The 18,182-nt window shown below is 38.7% G+C and overlaps 1 protein-coding gene across 1 annotated transcript in view; it reads right to left on the bottom strand.

Annotated features, from left to right (window-relative positions):
• Positions 1–18,182, bottom strand: part of LOC120535566 (neuronal acetylcholine receptor subunit beta-2-like) — an 80,988-nt gene that overhangs the window by 28,665 nt on the left and 34,141 nt on the right. Inside the window, exon 3 of the mRNA XM_039763500.1 lies at positions 10,045–10,089. Within this exon, the coding sequence (XP_039619434.1) occupies positions 10,045–10,089 (45 nt within the window). The remainder of the gene's footprint in view (positions 1–10,044; positions 10,090–18,182) is intronic.

Here is an 18,182-nt window from a genome sequence, read left to right as displayed (position 1 = left end):
GTATGTCAAGTAACTTTCATTTGAGTGGCCCGGCATTCCATATATGAACAAGCTTTGGTGAAATAATGGGTATACCTGCACAAGGTATGAAGTAACGATGGCCAGTTTTGGTCAAGTGATGGACATTAAGTACTGGTGGGAAGAGCTACATTAGAGGCAATGATGAGAAGTATTACAAGAAGAGAATTCTGCATTGATGATAAGAAATGTAATATAAACCGATGCACTTCCTAGTTTAAGCACTTGCACAATGATCAAGTCTCTTTGTTACATTGCTGTGTAATAAAGATTTCTTCTGCATTGTTATCTAGGCTCTGAGACCGCCTGCCTTCTTTCAAGAGGGAGAACTTTTCTCCACAACAAGTGAAGGTTCTTTTTCGGTACTTGTGTACTAAACGGACGACAGTGAAATCTCCCCCACGGAGCCCAACACTAGAATGGGTAGGGGGAAACCTTTCAACCCCAAAAATTCTGTTATGAAGATCTCAACATGAGTGGGAGAAGAGTAATAATAAGTTCTAATTGTATGTATGTATTTCTGTAATATTCCAATTTCTCTATATATTTTTTAATCCCTATAAATATGTTATGAATTTGTCAAAACACTTTTCCTTTGTCATGTCATCCATTTAGTACACCAGTACCCTTTTTCTAATCAACTAAGCCAAATGTACAAATAGATTTTACACTGATATTCAGAATTTGGGCATTGGTAATAAATCCAGTCACAAAAACAGTGTCAAAAGCAACCATGCTGCCAAAACCTGAGACTAGTAATAAACAATATGGCTGTGGCCTTCCAAAATCATCAATAAAATAGCACTGCAATGATGCAGCAAATGAAACATTTGTCCTTATCATCATCACCACTGTCTTTTTTTTTTTTTAGTTTAACCAGGGTAGCCATTTGCTCACCAAGCGTTTTCCATCCACACCCCATGGAACAGTGGAGTAACAACTATTCCTTTTAGATTTGATGTAAATGAAACAATAAAATAAAATAAGTGTAAGAATAAGAATAGAAAATCTAAATTTAACTGGAGTATATGCTACAAATCTTGATTCACATCTTGGCTTACAAATGAATTTCAGCCTTGCAATACCAAAACAGAAGTCCTGGCCACATTTATCAGAGGACATGCACACTGAGCTAAATTAGTGGTGACAATGCTTCTAACGTGTAATTCTACAGGGTGATAGATAAATCCAGAGAAAACCCTTGTGAACAGGCCTTACACATAGTCACTGGGTCAAGAATCATGCACTGTGGTGGCTTTGGGGGACAGCCATCCACCAGAGGGCCTACTCACACACCCCCAATTAAGCTAGCCTGCATATCTTTGGACAAATCATAGTGAAAAACACTTGATCAATGAGAAAAAAGAAATCCCTAGCCTGTGCCATATTTAGAATTTACAATAAATGTGAACCTTAAATGAAAATATTGAATTGTAAGCCAGAGTTTATTTATATATATATATATATAGCTCTATACTGCTTGGTTCAGGAGTCCAGATTTCTCATTCTCTTCACAAAGGCCTTGCTTTTGGCTGGATGTTATTCATTCTGATGAATTCATGGGGCTCAGCCGAAGACAGAAGTGAATAGTGTCCTCATCAAATAAAAATGGCAATATTTGTGTGAGCCATAACTTTATCTGTTGTCAGCAGTCTGCTTCAGTTTAATGAGGTTTCCAATAAAATGTTGCCCTGTCGCTGATATGGAAAGGAAAACAGCTGCTGCAATTGAAGCCACCTTCATTTAGAATTCAGGCTTAATGGGTGTACCCTGCCATGAAAGAGAAATGTATGTTCACAGCTCAATAATTACATTCTGAAGAAGGCTAATCTTCATTTCCAAGGCAATAAATAACTGCAGCATGGGGTTGCTCACCAAGTGAGTGAACGTAGCAGCATGTGGCGACAGCTAAATGACTTGTGACATCAATGGCAATGTCTCCTTTATTATTCTTAAATGAAGCTACTTACTATACATGATTCCCATGGGTTGTTTCTTTTTTTAATTTTTTATCTCTTACACTGCACCGTCCTTTCCACCAGAAAATAAAAAGCATCCATATGTCACAGTACCTCAAAGTGGCTATGCCGCAGACTTCATTTTCAGACTCTAAACAAGATAAATTCTAGTCAGAGAACGACTTTCTATAATGCATCTCACCTAAACGCTGACTGAAAGAGTTTGAACCCCACTTCCACATACTAAAGGGGTTCCATACTTCGCCTTGCCACAAAAGACAGTCAGTATAATTTCCTCCGGGATTAATAAAGTAAATAAAAATTTAAAAAAATAAAAAATATAACCCTTCATAATGCTGTGTGAGTTCAGAAATGAAATCCCCCCAAGAAGACAACTGCCTGAAACTTTGAACTTCACTCCCACTCACAAGGGGTGAATGAATGGTTAACAATTTGGGAACATGATCATGGGTAGGTGAAGTTTCCCTGTTCACACTGTCTTTGTGGGGTTTTTGTCTGTTTATTAAAAATGATTTTAATGATGCTGCACTAATTCATATATTGAATGCAGCTTAAAATCAGAATTGATGACCTTAAGAAAATAATAATATTATTAAACTTACGAAACCCAAATCATAGTCATAGTGGGTGAGACCCTGTCTCAGCAGTATTTGGCACAAGGTCATTGTTTTGGGGTAAGCATATCCAAGTTTTGTACATTGTTCAGGAGTGATACTTCCCCATTCTTCTTGGCAGGATTTCGAGAGCTCCCCTATGTTGGTGGGATGTTGCCTCTGGACATCAGTTTTCAAATTAGTGCCACAGATTCTAAATAGGGTTATCATCAGGGCTTTGCCTTTGAGATTCAAAAACATTCACCTTTCTGTTTTTGAGCTATTCCAGTGTCATTTTGGCTTTATGCTTAGGGTCATTGTCATGTTGAAAGATGCATCTTCTCCTGAGCCGTAGGTTCATAGCAGGCTGGAACAAGTTCTCCTGCAATGATTGTGTGGTGTTTGTGCCCATATATTGTCCCTTTGACTCTGATAGCACATGAAGAGCATCCCTGTAACGTGATGGTGCCACTGATATATTTCAGCGTAGATATGGTGTTTCATGATGCATGGGCAATGTTAGTTTTATGCCATGGATACCTCTTTGAAGCAAAAAAAGTTCTACTTTGGTCTCATCTGACCATAAAACCTTCTCCTACATTTTAACAAGGTTTTTCTCATGTTTTGTTGCAAATGCCAAACATGCTTATATGTGGAGTTTATTAAGGAATGGTTTCTTTTTTGCTACCTTCCCATAGAGGCATGTTTTTGGAGAGCTGTTGAAATTGTGGTCCCATGCACCTCCACTCCAGTTTCAGCCAAGAAGAACTGCAGACTTCTGAGAGTGACAGTTGGATTTTTAGTAGCCTCATTCACCATCTTACTCTGCTGTTTAGTTTTGAGGGACGGCCTGTTCTAGTAAGAGTCTGGGTGTTGTGACGAACCTTACACTTTCTGATGATGAATTCAACAGTACTTAATTGGACATTCCAACTCTTTGATATTTTTTGTAGCCATTTCCTCCCTTATGTATTTCTATGACTTGGCTTCTTATATCAGCAGAATGTCCCCTTGTCATTTATGCAGTGATTGTCCAACAAAGATTATGGCCCTTACAAAGGGTGTTTTTTATATCCACAGAGATATAAAGGACTCACAAGTAATACCTAATTATGTTTAACTATGGTTGCCTTTGTGGCATTTGTGATTAATTTGTCATTTGTGTAAACCTGGAGCTTCTATAGTATAGAGGTTAAAATACATAAGCAAACACTAACTTTTGAGTTTTCCAAAGTCAAAATAAACCATTTTTGGTAGATATTTAACTTAAGAAGAAAATGTATTGTTACAGCATAAGAGTTCACATTAAAAATACTGAATGGGTAAATATGTGTGCAACTCTTTTGTCTTGAAGAAAATTATAATGACTTTCAACGCTACTATATCTAATAAGCTAATCATGCGGCATCAGCGCAGTGCACAAAATCATGCAGCTACAAGTCAGGACCTTCAGATAATATTACATCAAACACCACAATGTAATCTCAGGTATTTTAGTCGTGACAAGATTGTTGGTTCCAAACGGGCTGGTTTGAGTACTTCTGTAAGTGCTGATCTCCTGGGCTTTTCATACACTACAGTCTCCAGAGTTGACTCAGTACAGAGAGGAAAACAGAAAACATGCAGTGTGTGTCATTTCTGTAGATGAAAATGTCTTGTTGATGAGAGAGGTCACAGGAGAATGGCCAAATAGCCACTCTGTACAGCTGTGATGGGTATAAAAGGATATCAGAATGCACAGCACATCAGCACGTTGAGATGGATGAACTATAACAGCAGAAAACCAGGTCGGATTCCACTCCTATCAGCCATGAACTGAAAAATGAGGCTGGAGTGGGCACAGACTCACCAAATCTGGACAATTAAAGACTAGAAAAATGTATGCTGTTCTGATGAATCTTGATTTCTGCTAAAACACACAGATGATCCATGCCCCGCAACTTGCCTTATGTCAACAGTGGTGGTGTAATGGTGTGGGGAATGTTTTCTTGGCACACTTTTAACAGTAATGAATGCCACGGCCTATTTGAGTACTGTTACTGACCATGTTCATTTCTTCAGGGCCACAATTTACCCATCTTCTAATGGCTACTTCCGGCATAATAATGTACCATGTCACAAAAAAAATATTGTTTCAAACTTCCCAGTTACCAAATCTGAATTCAAAAGAACATATTTGGAATGTGGTAGAATGGGAGATTCATGGCATGAATGTGGAACTGACAAATCTGCAAAAAGTTTGTAACACAGTCATGTCAGTATGAATCAGAATCTCAAAGGAATGTTTCCAACATCTTGTTGAGTCCATGCCAAAGAGCACTGAAGCTGTTAAGAGAGCAAAATAATTCCCTACCCATTTTTAAAATAGTATACCAAATCATTTGTTCAGTGAGCGTATACACCAGTCAGCCACAATATTAAAACCACTGACAGAAAATGTGAATCACATTAATTATCTTGTTATAATAGCACCTGTCAAAGGGTGAGATATAAGAGACAGCAAGTGAACTATCAGTTCCTGAAGGTGATGTATTGCAAGCAAGTAAAACGGGAAAGCGTATCTGAGCGACTTTGACAAGGGCCAGATTGTGATGGCTAGACGACTGGGTTGGAGCATCTCCAAAATGGTAGGTCTTCTGGAATATTCCTGGTATTCAGTAGTACCAACCAAGAGTGGTCCAAGGAAGGACATGGTGATGATGGTCCAAGGCTCATTTATGCACTTGGGGAGTGAAGGCTAGCCCGTCTAGTCTGATCCCATAGAAGAGCTACTGTAGCACAAATTTCTGAAACATTTAATGCTGGTTTATGAGAGAAAGGTGTCAGAACACAAGATGCATTGCAGGTTGCTGTGTATGGGGCTGTGTAGCTGCAGACCAGTCAGAGTGCCTATGCTGATCCCTGCCTGCCACTAAAAGCAAATACAATGGGCATGCGAGCATCAGAACTGAACCATGGAGCAATGGAAGAAGGTGGCCTGGTCTGATGAATCATGTTTTATTTTAGATCACATGAACAGCCAGGTGTGTGTGCATTGTTTACCTGGAGAAGAGGTGGCAATCAGCAGAGGCAGTGTGATGCTCTGGGCAAAATTCTGCTGGGAAACTTTGAATCTTGGCAGTCATGTGAATGCTACTTTGACACATACCACCTACCTAAAGATTGCTGCAGACCACATATGCCCCTTCATGGCAACAGTTTTCCCTGATGACAGTGGCCTCTTTCAGCAAGATAATGTGCCTTGACAGACTGCAAAAATTGTTCAGGAATGAGTTGAGGAACCATGAAAATGAACTGAAGGTGTTGACCTGGCTTTAAAATTCCCTAGATTTTAATCTGATCAAGCATCTGTGGGGTGTGCTAGAGAAACAAATCTGATCCATGAAGGATCCAGCCCACAGTTTGCTGCTTACGTCTTGCTGCTAGATACCACAGGATACCTTCAGAATTCATGTTGAGTCTATGCCTCAAAAGGTCAGAGCTGTTCTTTTGGCTCAAGGGGGACCTACACAATATTAGGCAGGTGGTTTTAATGTTGTGGCTCATCAGTGTATACAAAGACATACAATATAAAGGATCAAAACGAACAACAAATACCCATGAATTTATAATAATGAAGTATACAGAACATCTTAAAAACCATTCCCAGCTTATTCTGTAAAATATGATATAATGAAGTCATTGATTACTTCATGAAAGCTATTTACAGAGAGCAACAGAGGATATGAAGTATTCCAGTTTTTCTCCCATAGGTACAGTTTTGTATGAGTGTGACTGACTTGTATTTCATCCACAACTGGCTCTTGCCTTACACAAGGGTTTGTGTCGCCTAGCGTGGTAACCAAAGCTGGATTAAGACTCCCCACACACCCCTTGGTTAACAGAGACTTGATCATTACTGCCATGATATGCTCAAGCCGCTACAACCTTGAACTGGTTACAGTAGGGTCAGAAAATGAAAGAACTAGAAGATAAACAAATTACAGCGTGCTGTGAAAACAAAATCGTTCAGGCATGTGTAACAAGTCACTCACTCTGTGTGTAAAAGCAATTTTATTATTGCCTTTAATGGGTCAAAAAGTTGGGCCTAGAATTAAGTGATAGAACACTCAAGGGAGGACATTTCTCTAGCATATGGCAAGAAAAGTAATGAATGAGAGAAAATTGGGTGCCCTGAGTGAAAAATAGTGAGTGAGTACACTAGAAGGACCAAATTATTATGGTCATGGGCAAAGGACATTGACATCTTTAGAAAGAAGCCACAAAGATTTTTCTGCTTGGTGGTGTTACTAGGGTTTGTGTCACCTAGTGTGGTAACCAAAGCCAGATTAAGACCCCGACACATCCCTTGATAAACAGAGAGTTGATCATACTTTAAACAAAACAGCGTACAGACACCTGGCCGTTTACTGCAGCATGGTAATTGTCACTATTAATGGCATGTGGAGACTTGACCATGGCATCATGAGCTTTTTCCTCCTTGATGATTTCAGCTTGCAGATACATGGCTGTTTTATTGGCAGTCATATGAGTTTCACCCTTTTTGATGGTGTCACCCTGTGTGGGCCACACCACTTAATCAAAATAATGATGCCACAGGTTCTTCTTTAGGCTAGGATCAACTCTGATGGCGTGGCTATTGTCTTTTTATTTTACAAATAGTCCATCTGGACCTGTTTTGTCCAATGAAGAGTCAAGAGAGTATCACATACGTGCGATTAGGTGACAGCCAAAGGGTCCAATTCAGGGCATGAACACACCAGGAAAAGGGTTAGTAAAAGGGTACTAATGTCTTCTCTCTTTCTTCCCACAGAACCATGGAAGATTAATTAACTTTTCCTCCCTTCCAGATACCCTCACTTCTGTTCCACCATGATTGCCTCAGTTCCATCCTGCCTTGATGACCTCACTTCCGTCCAACCTTGATGACCTCACCTTACTTCCTGCCCCCTTCATATAAATTCTGTCTTTTCATTTATCATTTGTCTTTTTGGTTGTTTACAGCTTACAAGACCAGTTTCAATCTTTATTCAGTACTCCACCAAACAATGTATCCCAATGTGTCGCCAAATCTTTATTTTGTTCTCGTGCCATTATTCGTACAGGAGCTATAGCTTCTCCTACAAGTACTGGACCCACACACACTCTCCCACCATACAGTCCCAGTCTGAATTGCCAGTCAACCTAACTCTAAAGTCTTTGAGATGTGGGAATAAAACCATGCTATATACAGAAGAAACAGACACCAAATTGGAATCTGAACCCTGAAGGAACAGCACTGTGCACTGTACTTCATTACCGCTCCTATTTCTACAAATATATTTTTATAATTTTACAAATGTCTTTGTGGTAGTGGAATGAAAGGCCATTTTGTGAAATAAACATTGATCCACTATTAGGGAGATGTTGTAGGTGAAGGAGCTGGTCAATGGACCACAAGGTTGCTGGTTTAAGCTCACTTCCAGACATGAACAATTTGCTTAGCCTGTTGGTGCTAACATTGTAAATGTATCTAAAAATTGGTATACATTATATTTGTAAATAGCTTAGAGTGGAGTTATGAAAAAGTACTATAAACAGTAAGTGAGGGCTGTTTGCTTAGGAAATATCATGAGAAAGATGCAGTGTATTTCAAAGTAAAACTTTTCATGATTTGTAATCATCAAGATTATTTCTCCTTGCATTTAGACTGCAGGAGTAGTTTGTAAGTGCCAAGGACAGGATATAAAGGGTCTGCAGGCTATCGTACCAGTCTTGAATGGCGTGACAATTTATTTCAACTAGTATCGTTTCCTTTGGAAGTTAAATGGCTACAATCAAAATTTGAAACAATATCAATATTTTAAAATTTGTTATCACTTCATATTTTTTAAATAGGAGTACACTATAATGAATTTGACAAATGAAAAGAGACCCTACAATCCTTCAAGCTCACTTGGTGATACCTCTGTACATCTAAAACCTTATTCATCCATCCATTCGTTTTCTAAATGTGTTCCTTTTCAGTTTAGGATACTGTGATAGTAAGTGCTGCTGTCTCACAGATTGAGCATCTTGGGTTTAAGTCTTTCCTCTGTTGTCCTCTGGTGTTTGCATGTTTTCACCATTCATTTTGTCTGGGTTAACTCCAGCTTTCCCTCTCACTTCCCAAAGACTTGCATATTAGTTTAAATTTAATGTTATTGCCTGGATTGTAACAGTGAGGAAGCCCATGATGGATTTGCACTACCTTCAGGACCAGTTCCTGTCTTGTACCTGATAATCAATGTTTCAGCCCTTGCAACCCTGAATTTAATTAACTACGCAGGTTTGAGAATGTTAGATTAGGACTTTCCATTCCAGAGTCATGGTAATCTGGAACTTATTCAAAAAGCACTGCTCACAAAGTAAGAATCAGCTCTGAGCAAGGTGCCAGTTCATTCTAGGGCACAACCACACATTCAAGGCCAGTCAGCCTAAACTCTTGTACAATATTTAGAAATAAGCAAAAAAGAAAACAAAATGAACAATAAAAAACAGCCTCTTACTCTAATTGACCTGAAACCTTTAATACCAGTAATAAGGTGACTCTACTCAACCAATTTGTTCTTAAATTCAAAACAAAGAAAACTCACCCATCCATTCCCAAAGCCTGCTTAAGCCAATTCAAGGTCACAGAATAAATCCACAGAGTGGTTCTTCAGAGCAATGTTATAGGGGTGAAATACCAATTGGTTCCTGATTTTAAAAGAACTCTTGCAACATACAATAGCATCAGCTAAGTTCAGTTCTTTTTAATTTGGTAATTCTGCTAAATAGCCTATCTGATATGTATTAAAGATTTCAGGGTTTTTTTTTCAACATATTACAACATTTTTTAATCTACAAAGCACCAACTTAATGTGTAAAAAAGCCTTCCCAGAATGAAATAGTTGAGCAATGGTTCTTCAAAGAACCACACAATTCAGTAAAGAACAATAAAGGGCTATTAAAGAAACATTATTATCAAGAGCGCACCAAAGCGAATCACACAGTAAAGAAAGATTTGCCAGTGGAGATGTGATAATAAAAATAAATAAATACATACATAAATAAAAACATTTAGTAAAGAGCTTATTTTAGCCAGATTAAATGTATTAAGAAATTTTCTGTCAAAGCTAATGAACATTGTAGCTTAATAAGAACAATAGGCACAACTAAACAAAGGAGTTCCACTGGACACTTAAAAACACTTGACATCACATCACATTTTAAAAAGAAAGTGGCGAGCAAACTATTGTTTCATTGAGCTTGTACCCTTTTATTCAATTATTTAAAAATTCCAGAAGACTAGCCCTTTATCGTTGCTGAGACTTTCTCTACTGCACCCGACTTAGTCCACTGCTGCCCAACTCTATCCCTGTGGGCTTTTAATGGAAAAAAGCTTCAGCTTAAAAATAATTTCATTAAATATATTTAATACAAGTGAGACTTACCTGTGTTAGCCATACGTTTGTTGTCATGATTTGCTCTCTCTCATGCTGCAATAAGGGATTTGCAAAAGAAGAGAAAATGTTTATCACCAAAGTGCTTTTAATACTGATGGCGTGACAATTTATTGCAACTAGTGCAGTTTCCTTTGGAAGTTAAATGGCTATAATCAAAATTTGAAACAATATTAATATTTTAAAATTTATCACTTAATATTTTTTAAATAGGAGTATAATGACTTTGACAAATTAAAAGAGACCCTGCAAGCCTTCAAGCTCACTTGGTGATACCTCTGTACATCTTAAACCTTATCTATCCATCCATCCATCCATTGGTTTTCTAAATGTGTTCCTTTTCAGTTTAGGATACTGTGATAGTAAGCACTGCTGTCTCACAGATTGAGCATCTTGTGTTTAAGTCTTTCCTCTGTTGTCCTCTGGTGTTTGCATGTTTTCCCCATTAATTTTGTCTGGGTTAACTCCAGTTTTCTCTCTCACTTCCCAAAGTCTTGCATATTAGTTTAAATTTAATGTTATTGCCTAGATTGTAACTGTGAGGAAGTCCATGATGGATTTGCACTCTCTTCAGGACCGGTTCCTGTCTTGTACCTGATAATCAATGTTTCAGCCCTTGCAACCCAGAATTTAATAATTCAGTTGATTCAATAATGATGTTCTACAATACTGGTGGATGAGCCTCATAAGTCATGTGGTGTATTCTTTATAACACTTTATATCTGTAGCTTTATAATACTTTACGACACACATGTTTCAGGTAAGGAAGACAGAAGTTTCAAGGTAAGGTTGTTACAGATAAGAATATTGTGCAGGAGTGGATGTGCAGCATTTTGATTTCATTGCACTCTGTACACATGACAACAAAAGATCCCATAAGCCTACAAACTGGGGTATCAAATCAGAGTCAACCAAAAAGATCATCCATCCATTTCCTGAACTGGCTTACTGTCATCTGTGCCAGAAACATTGCACCATACTGGGGGCCAAGGATTGGACTAGTCCATCTTTTTAAAGGGTCTTTATTGTCACATGTACAGAGTACTTGAATATGCTAACCAACACGTAACATGTCACCACTCCCTGGCAGAATGATTAGTGTTTCTAACTACTTTACACTCACCGAAAGGATTGTTAGGAACACCATACTAATACGGTGTTTGACCCCCTTTCGCCTTCAGAACTGCCTTAATTCTACGTGGCATTGATTCAACAAGGTGCTGAAAGCATTCTTTAGAAATGTTGGCCAATATTGATAGGATAGCATCTTGCAGTTGATGGAGATTTGTGGGATGCAAATCCAGGACACGAAGCTCCCGTTCCACCACATCCCAAAGATGCTCTATTGGGTTGAGATCTGGTGACTGTGGGGGCCATTTTAGTACAGTGAACTCATTGTCATGTTCAAGAAACCAATTTGAAATGATTTGAGCTTTGTGACATGGTGCATTATCCTGCTGGAAGTAGCCATCAGAGGATGGGTACACGGTGGTCGTGAAGAGATGGACATGGTCAGAAACAATGCTCAGGTAGCCCATGGCATTTAAACGATGCCCAATTGGCACTAAGGGGCCTAAAGTGTGCCAAGAAAACATCCCCCACACCATTGCACCACCACCACCAGCCTGCACTGTGGTAACAAGGCATGATGGATCCATGTTCTCATTCTGTTTACACCAAATTCTGACTACCATTTGAATGTCTCAACAGAAATCCAGACTCATCAGACCAGGCAACATTTTTCCCGTCTTCAACTGTCCAATTTTGGTGAGCTCGTGCAAATTGTAGCCTCTTTTTCCTATTTGTAGTGGAGATGAGTGGTACCCAGTGGGGTCTTCTGCTGTTGTAGCCCATCCGCCTCAAGGTTGTGCGTGTTGTGGCTTCACAAATGCTTTGCTGCATACCTCGGTTGTAACGAGTGGTTATTTCAGTCAAAGTTGCTCTTCTATCAGCTTGAATCAGTCGGCCCATTCTCCTCTAACCTCTAGCATCAACAAGGCATTTTCGCCCACAGGACTGCCGCATACTGGATGTTTTTCCCTTTTCACATCATTCTTTGTAAACCCTAGAAATGGTTGTGCGTGAAAATCCCAGTAACTGAGCAGATTGTGAAATACTCAGACCGGCCCGTCTGGCACCAACAACCATGCCACGCTCAAAATTGCTTAACTCCCCTTTCTTTCCCATTCTGACATTCAGTTTGGAGTTCAGGAGATTGTCTTGACCAGGACCACACCCCTAAATGCATTGAAGCAACTGCCATGTGATTGGTTGATTAGATAATTGCATTAATGAGAAATTGAACAGGTGTTCCTAATAATCCTTTAGGTGAGTGTACACCTACATTGTATGTGAGTGTTTGTGAAACACCAATACCAGAACACTCCTCTTTGGTGTAAGTGCAATACAGAATGCAGTGTATGTGTCCTTAGAAGAATTTGATGGAGCAGGTCATTTGAAACATGACAGATTTTCATGCACATGTGGCCTTCTGAATAGAAGGATATGCCTATAAAAAGCTAAAGGGAATTTTAGGATGTACAGTCGGTTCCGGTTAATTGGACCACCGGTTAATTCGACCAGCCGCTTATTCGGACCGAATCCTAAAGAACCGAAACAGATCATATTACATAAGCCTAATATTGTTTGCTTATTTGAACCAAAATTCTGTTTAATCGGACCAAAGAACATGACAGAGAATAAGAAAAAGAAGCCACAAGTCACCGCGGAAAGCGGATGTAAAGCGGGTCAGCGACATCGGGAGGATCCCTGAGCTCCCCAGAAGAATTTAAGTTTTTATCAAAGGTCAGGAATTCGGAAAATTTGTACCAAGTGCAAACCAGTGGGGGTGAACATGCCTGCCCTTTCTTTCCTAAAACAGACCGCCCAGTAGCCGGCGACATGAAGTCGAGCGTAAACAAGTGCAGTGTGCAAACAGAATGCATCAAATCACACTAGACAAGTTCTTCAAATGCTGACTGGAATTTGGTGATGTAACCTTTTTTATTGTGCTTCGCATGCTGAGTGTCGTGTAGATCATTTCAAAGAATTTGTAGATTTTTTTTTCAATAAACAAAGCTGTAAGCAACCGTACATGTACATGTACGTAGTTCTTGTTTGTACGTTTGCCATACGTGTGTGCAGCACAATAAAAGTCATAATGACATTTTAATATGTTACTTATAGCACGTGCCGTCTTGGTTGCACATGTATAGGGCATGTTTGTGTAATCGGACCAGCTGGTTATTAGGACCAAAATGATCGCGTCCCGATGTGGTCCTATTAACAGGAATCGACTGTAATTATTGCCAGTTAGACTTGCTGAACACATAGTAGTGGTCATTTATGGGCATGGATACCAGAACATTAACAATAACACACTCTGGTAGTGGCCAGTTGATTTTAATTGAAGCTCTTTAACTGAATTGGCCACATGTACTGTGAACTGTCATGTGTTAAGAACTCACACATCCATCCATCCAACCTGCTTATCCAGTTCAAGGTCATATTATTATAATGAGGATCATGGGATAAATGGTCACCTACCTGGGTCTGTTGCCAGTACTCTTCTGGGATAGGATGCTAAAATAATGAATGGGTAGGAATAGTGCTGGGCAGTATACCAGTTCATACAGAAAATAGTTTTTAATTTTTGTTATGATACGGATTTTTCTTATACCGCAACACCAGTTTAAATTGCCTAAACAACATTTGGAACGTGGCACAGCGGGAAACTGATTAAGGGGGACCTTTTTCACTGCTACACCGCTAAACACACATGCAACAGAGTACATTCGGTAGTGGAGGTATTGCGCGGTGAAAATGGACAGAGAACATATAATAAATAATAAAGTTGAACATGATGACACAGAAGAACTTTTGCTGGAAAAAACAGTCACGTCCGTTGTCTGGAGATACTTTGAATTTAAAAGGTCAGATGTGGACCATTATGTTCAAATGTGTGAATACTGTTTCTGTACTACTGGATAGTACTGCAAGGCAAGTTGTATTTGTTTTATTTTTTTCAATACTGTGTAATGTACCTAGGTACTGTGCGACGACATGTTGACTTTATTCTCGACATTTCCACTTTAATCTTGATGCTTATGATGCGAATAAAGTCGAAATTTTGACTTTATTCTAGACATTTCTACTATATTCCAACCATTTGTCGCGATTAAAGCCGACATGTCGACTTTATTATCATAATCTTTATTGAAGTAGAACATCATAAATTAAACTTCATCTTAAAATGATTATTTAATTTACTAGATTGTCTTAAACCCCGTCATAAGTTTTTTAACACATTAAACGCTTTGTGTTAAGTGTTCCCCAGCCATGTTAATTGCTACGTGCTTCTTAAACTGACTTCCTCTTGCACTAACAGGAGGCGCAGGCAGCACACAGACTACATTAATTTCATGATATTCCCGCTCCCTGAACATTTAGAATGCTAAGATAAATACTTGATATAATTTTCATGATGAAATGTATTAATGCAGGTATTAATCATGTGGGGGCACGTCGGCATGGAGGTTGCACTGCTGCCTCGCAGCAATGGGGTCCCGGGTGTTCCCTGCTTTGAATTTGCATGGTTTTCTGGTGGGTTTACTCGGCGTGCTTCAGTTTCCTTTCAAAGTCATGTAGGATGTGGGGTTTTGTTATGCTATATTGACCCTGCTACTGTATGTATTGCTCGTATTCACCCTGCGATGTGCTGGTGCCCCGTTCAAGATTTGCTCCTGCCTCGCATACAGCGCTTGCTGGGATGGGCACAACCCTGAATGGAAGGCAAAATTAAACATGTATAACAAAGATTTTTGTTAAAGTTCTGAACACTCCGCGTTCTAAGTTTATAACTGGTTTTAATTTCACGAAGACGTTTATAGTGTGGTGATTGGTTATGTGGAGAAAGAAAAAGGAAGGATAGGAGCTTTATTACATCAGACAGAGACAGCATGCATGCAATAAAGAAAGCCCGCTCAGAAGAACATCCATTTAATTCTGTGTTTGTGTCTCCGACCACCAGATCACGAACCCAACATTTACACAATATGTAAGTTAAACCTGTGCGATGCCCATTAATACATCCAGTGTTTTGGAGCCTCGTCACACCTGCCACAAAGTTCTCTACACTGAACGTACACCTGGGGACCCCTTACTGCGAGGGAGCAGCACTACCGCCATACTACTGTGCATGATTAATACATGCTTTAATGCATTTCATCCTGAAAATGATATCAAGTATTTATCTTAGGATTCTAAATTTTCAGAGAGAAGGAATATCATGAAGTGAATGTATTCTGTGCGATGATCGCGGCCTGCACCTCCTCTTAGTGCGGAGGAAATCAGTTTAAGAAGCGTGTAACAATTAACAGCTGGGTCGGGGAACACTTAACACAAAGCATTTAATGTGCTACATTAACTTATGAAGGGGTTTGAGAAAATCTAATAAATTAAACTTTGATTTTAGGATGAAGTTTAGTTTACGACATTCTACTTTAATTACAAAATAAACTATGAGAATAAAGTGGAAATGTCGACTTTATTCTTGACATAAACGGTGAGATTAAAGTGGAAATGTCGAGAATAAAGTCAACATGTCAACTTTTTTCTCGACATATAGTTTTTTTTTTACTTCCCTGTGTCCGCATTTTTTTTCTTTACTGTGACCCTAATACGATTCTGTAGGGCTATACCACAAATAGCATTATAAATGCAAGTTGCAGTTTTATTATGTATGTAGCTTAGCTTGAAGCAAGGTCCATATTAATGCAATTTGCCTAAATGATGGTTCAGTTGGTAAAGATGTCATCACCAAGTTGCACTTGTTTTTTTTTATTTTATTTTTATTTGGTGAATACTGTGTAATGCACCTGGGTTTGAAGTCTTGAAGTAATAGTATTATTACTGGAAGTTGCACTTTTATTTATTTTATTGTTATTATTTATTAGTTTAAGTATTATGCAGTTTAATAATGGTAAAGTTGTTTAAAAATTCACATTGGCATGTCAGTGGACAAAGATTAACATTAACAGAAAGTGTAGTTGGTTTACAAAAAATATTTATCTATTTATTCCTTTTCTAAGACATGTTCAGTGCAATACAACTTTTGATAAGAACCTCTGTATATTTTACTAAGTCTAAATACCTCTTTGGATGGTTGAAAATATGTTGCCAAAATTATAGTTTAAGTTGTTTGCAAAATGTGTTCAATAAAATGGTTCTATATTTTGACTGCAACTGTCATACAATGTGATTCCTTCTCTTCATTAGTGCCACCCCCTTGAAAACTCTCACTTTATGGGGCCATGCAAACCTGTATTAATACTTGTGTGCACATTAAAATGTTTTTTTGTACAATGTACACTTCTCATGCCAGTGGATTAGGTTATTCTTAGCCAGTCTACTGAAATAATTTCAGTGGAAAATGTGGTTAACATCCACTCATACATGGAAAAATACCGTTGAATACCGTGAAACCGGGATAATTAAAAAAAATACTGTGATATAGAATTTTGATCATACCGCCCAGCTCTAGGTAGGAAGAAACACTGATTTTGACAATATATTCCACCAAACCACAGGGTGACATAAGAGCTGCTTGGGAACTGCTAAGAGGCTATTGTGCCCAGCCACTTCAATTTGGTGTTGGAAGGTGAGGAATAGCAAGTGCTCACCAGGGGCCTCATGTATAAACGGTGTGTACGCACAAAAATGTTGCGTAAGCCTATTCCCATACTCGCATCACGATGTATAAAACCTAAACTTGCCATAAAGCCACGCACATTTTTATGTCAGCTAAATGCTTGGCGTATGCAAGTTGTCCACTCGGTTTTGCAAACTGGTGGCACCCAGCGTCAAAGTAGTGCTTTTGTTCCAGTGTGGTTTCCCTTTCTTTTTTAGATCCACATCCTTGACGCGGCTTTATCAAATACACAAATTAACCGCATATTGTTTATTAGTTTAAGACATCTGATTGTAATTAACCTGTAACAATCTAATGGTCCACGGATTGGCCAAACTATTCCAAATACCACAGCTGCTTTAGCGTTGTTACTCTTACTGCACCTTCTTTTTCTTATTTCAGCAGCACCAGTTATGGTTTGCCACAGAGGATCATCTTGTTCCATTATACTCTCACTGCACCACTCAGAGTATTTATATCACTGTATCTGAATGAGAAATCACAGCTCTACAGCAGCTGATTGGATAGAGAATTATCGGCATACAGCATCAAGCACATTGTGCCCCAGCCATGCTGCCTATTTGAACTGCTCTCATGCGACAAACTCTTCAGAGCCTTTCCTGTACGGACCTCGCGGTTCAGAAACAGTTTCATCCAAAGAACTATAAATGCAATAATCAGTCCATCAAGTGCTCCTTGTAGAACTCTTTGTACTTATAAGTACAATTACCTCATTGTAAACTTGTGACACAGTTATAATATTGCACAACCTGAGCCACTTTATAAAGCGCGTATTTACATATGATGACAATATCATTTTTAAGATCAAATGCAACAAAATATGTTTATTATATTATACAGATAAAACTTTAACTTAATCTAAATGATCTGTTGTTAATAATTAAACATGTGAGGATACAGTGTCGCAGCGCTAGCAAGGAGCTGGCACCTAGTTCAAGGATTGTTCCTGCATCGCGCTGTATTCTTGCTAGGGCAGGCGCGACACTGGAAGGATAGATGGATAGAATAATTAAACATGTACTACAAAGATATTTCAATGTTCCTTAAAAGTTTTGAAGAATCGACGTTCTCAGCTTACAGATGGCTTAACGTCTATTACAGAGCTGATTGTGTGGCAATTGGGTACTTGGAGAAAGAAAAGGAAGGACAGGAATTGGGGGTTAGTACGTTTGAAAAAAACAGTACTGCTGCAATAAATGATTTAATCGAAGGTCACACACGGCGCAGCAAGCATCTTGCGTGAGGCATGAACAATCTCTGGACTGGGCGCCAGTGCATCACTATCAGTGTGCCACCGTATTCCCATGTTTAATAACATGCTTTCATTGATATGATATGAATACTGAAATGATATCAAGTATACATTTCAGTATTTAAATTATTCAGAGAATTGTACTATAACAAATGTATGGATTCTGTG

This window comes from Polypterus senegalus, chromosome 1 (genome assembly GCF_016835505.1).
Source record: "Polypterus senegalus isolate Bchr_013 chromosome 1, ASM1683550v1, whole genome shotgun sequence".
Taxonomy (NCBI): Eukaryota; Metazoa; Chordata; class Cladistia; order Polypteriformes; family Polypteridae; genus Polypterus; species Polypterus senegalus.
The sequence above is the reverse complement of the archived record's forward strand: the minus strand, read 5'-3'. Positions and strand labels throughout refer to the sequence as shown.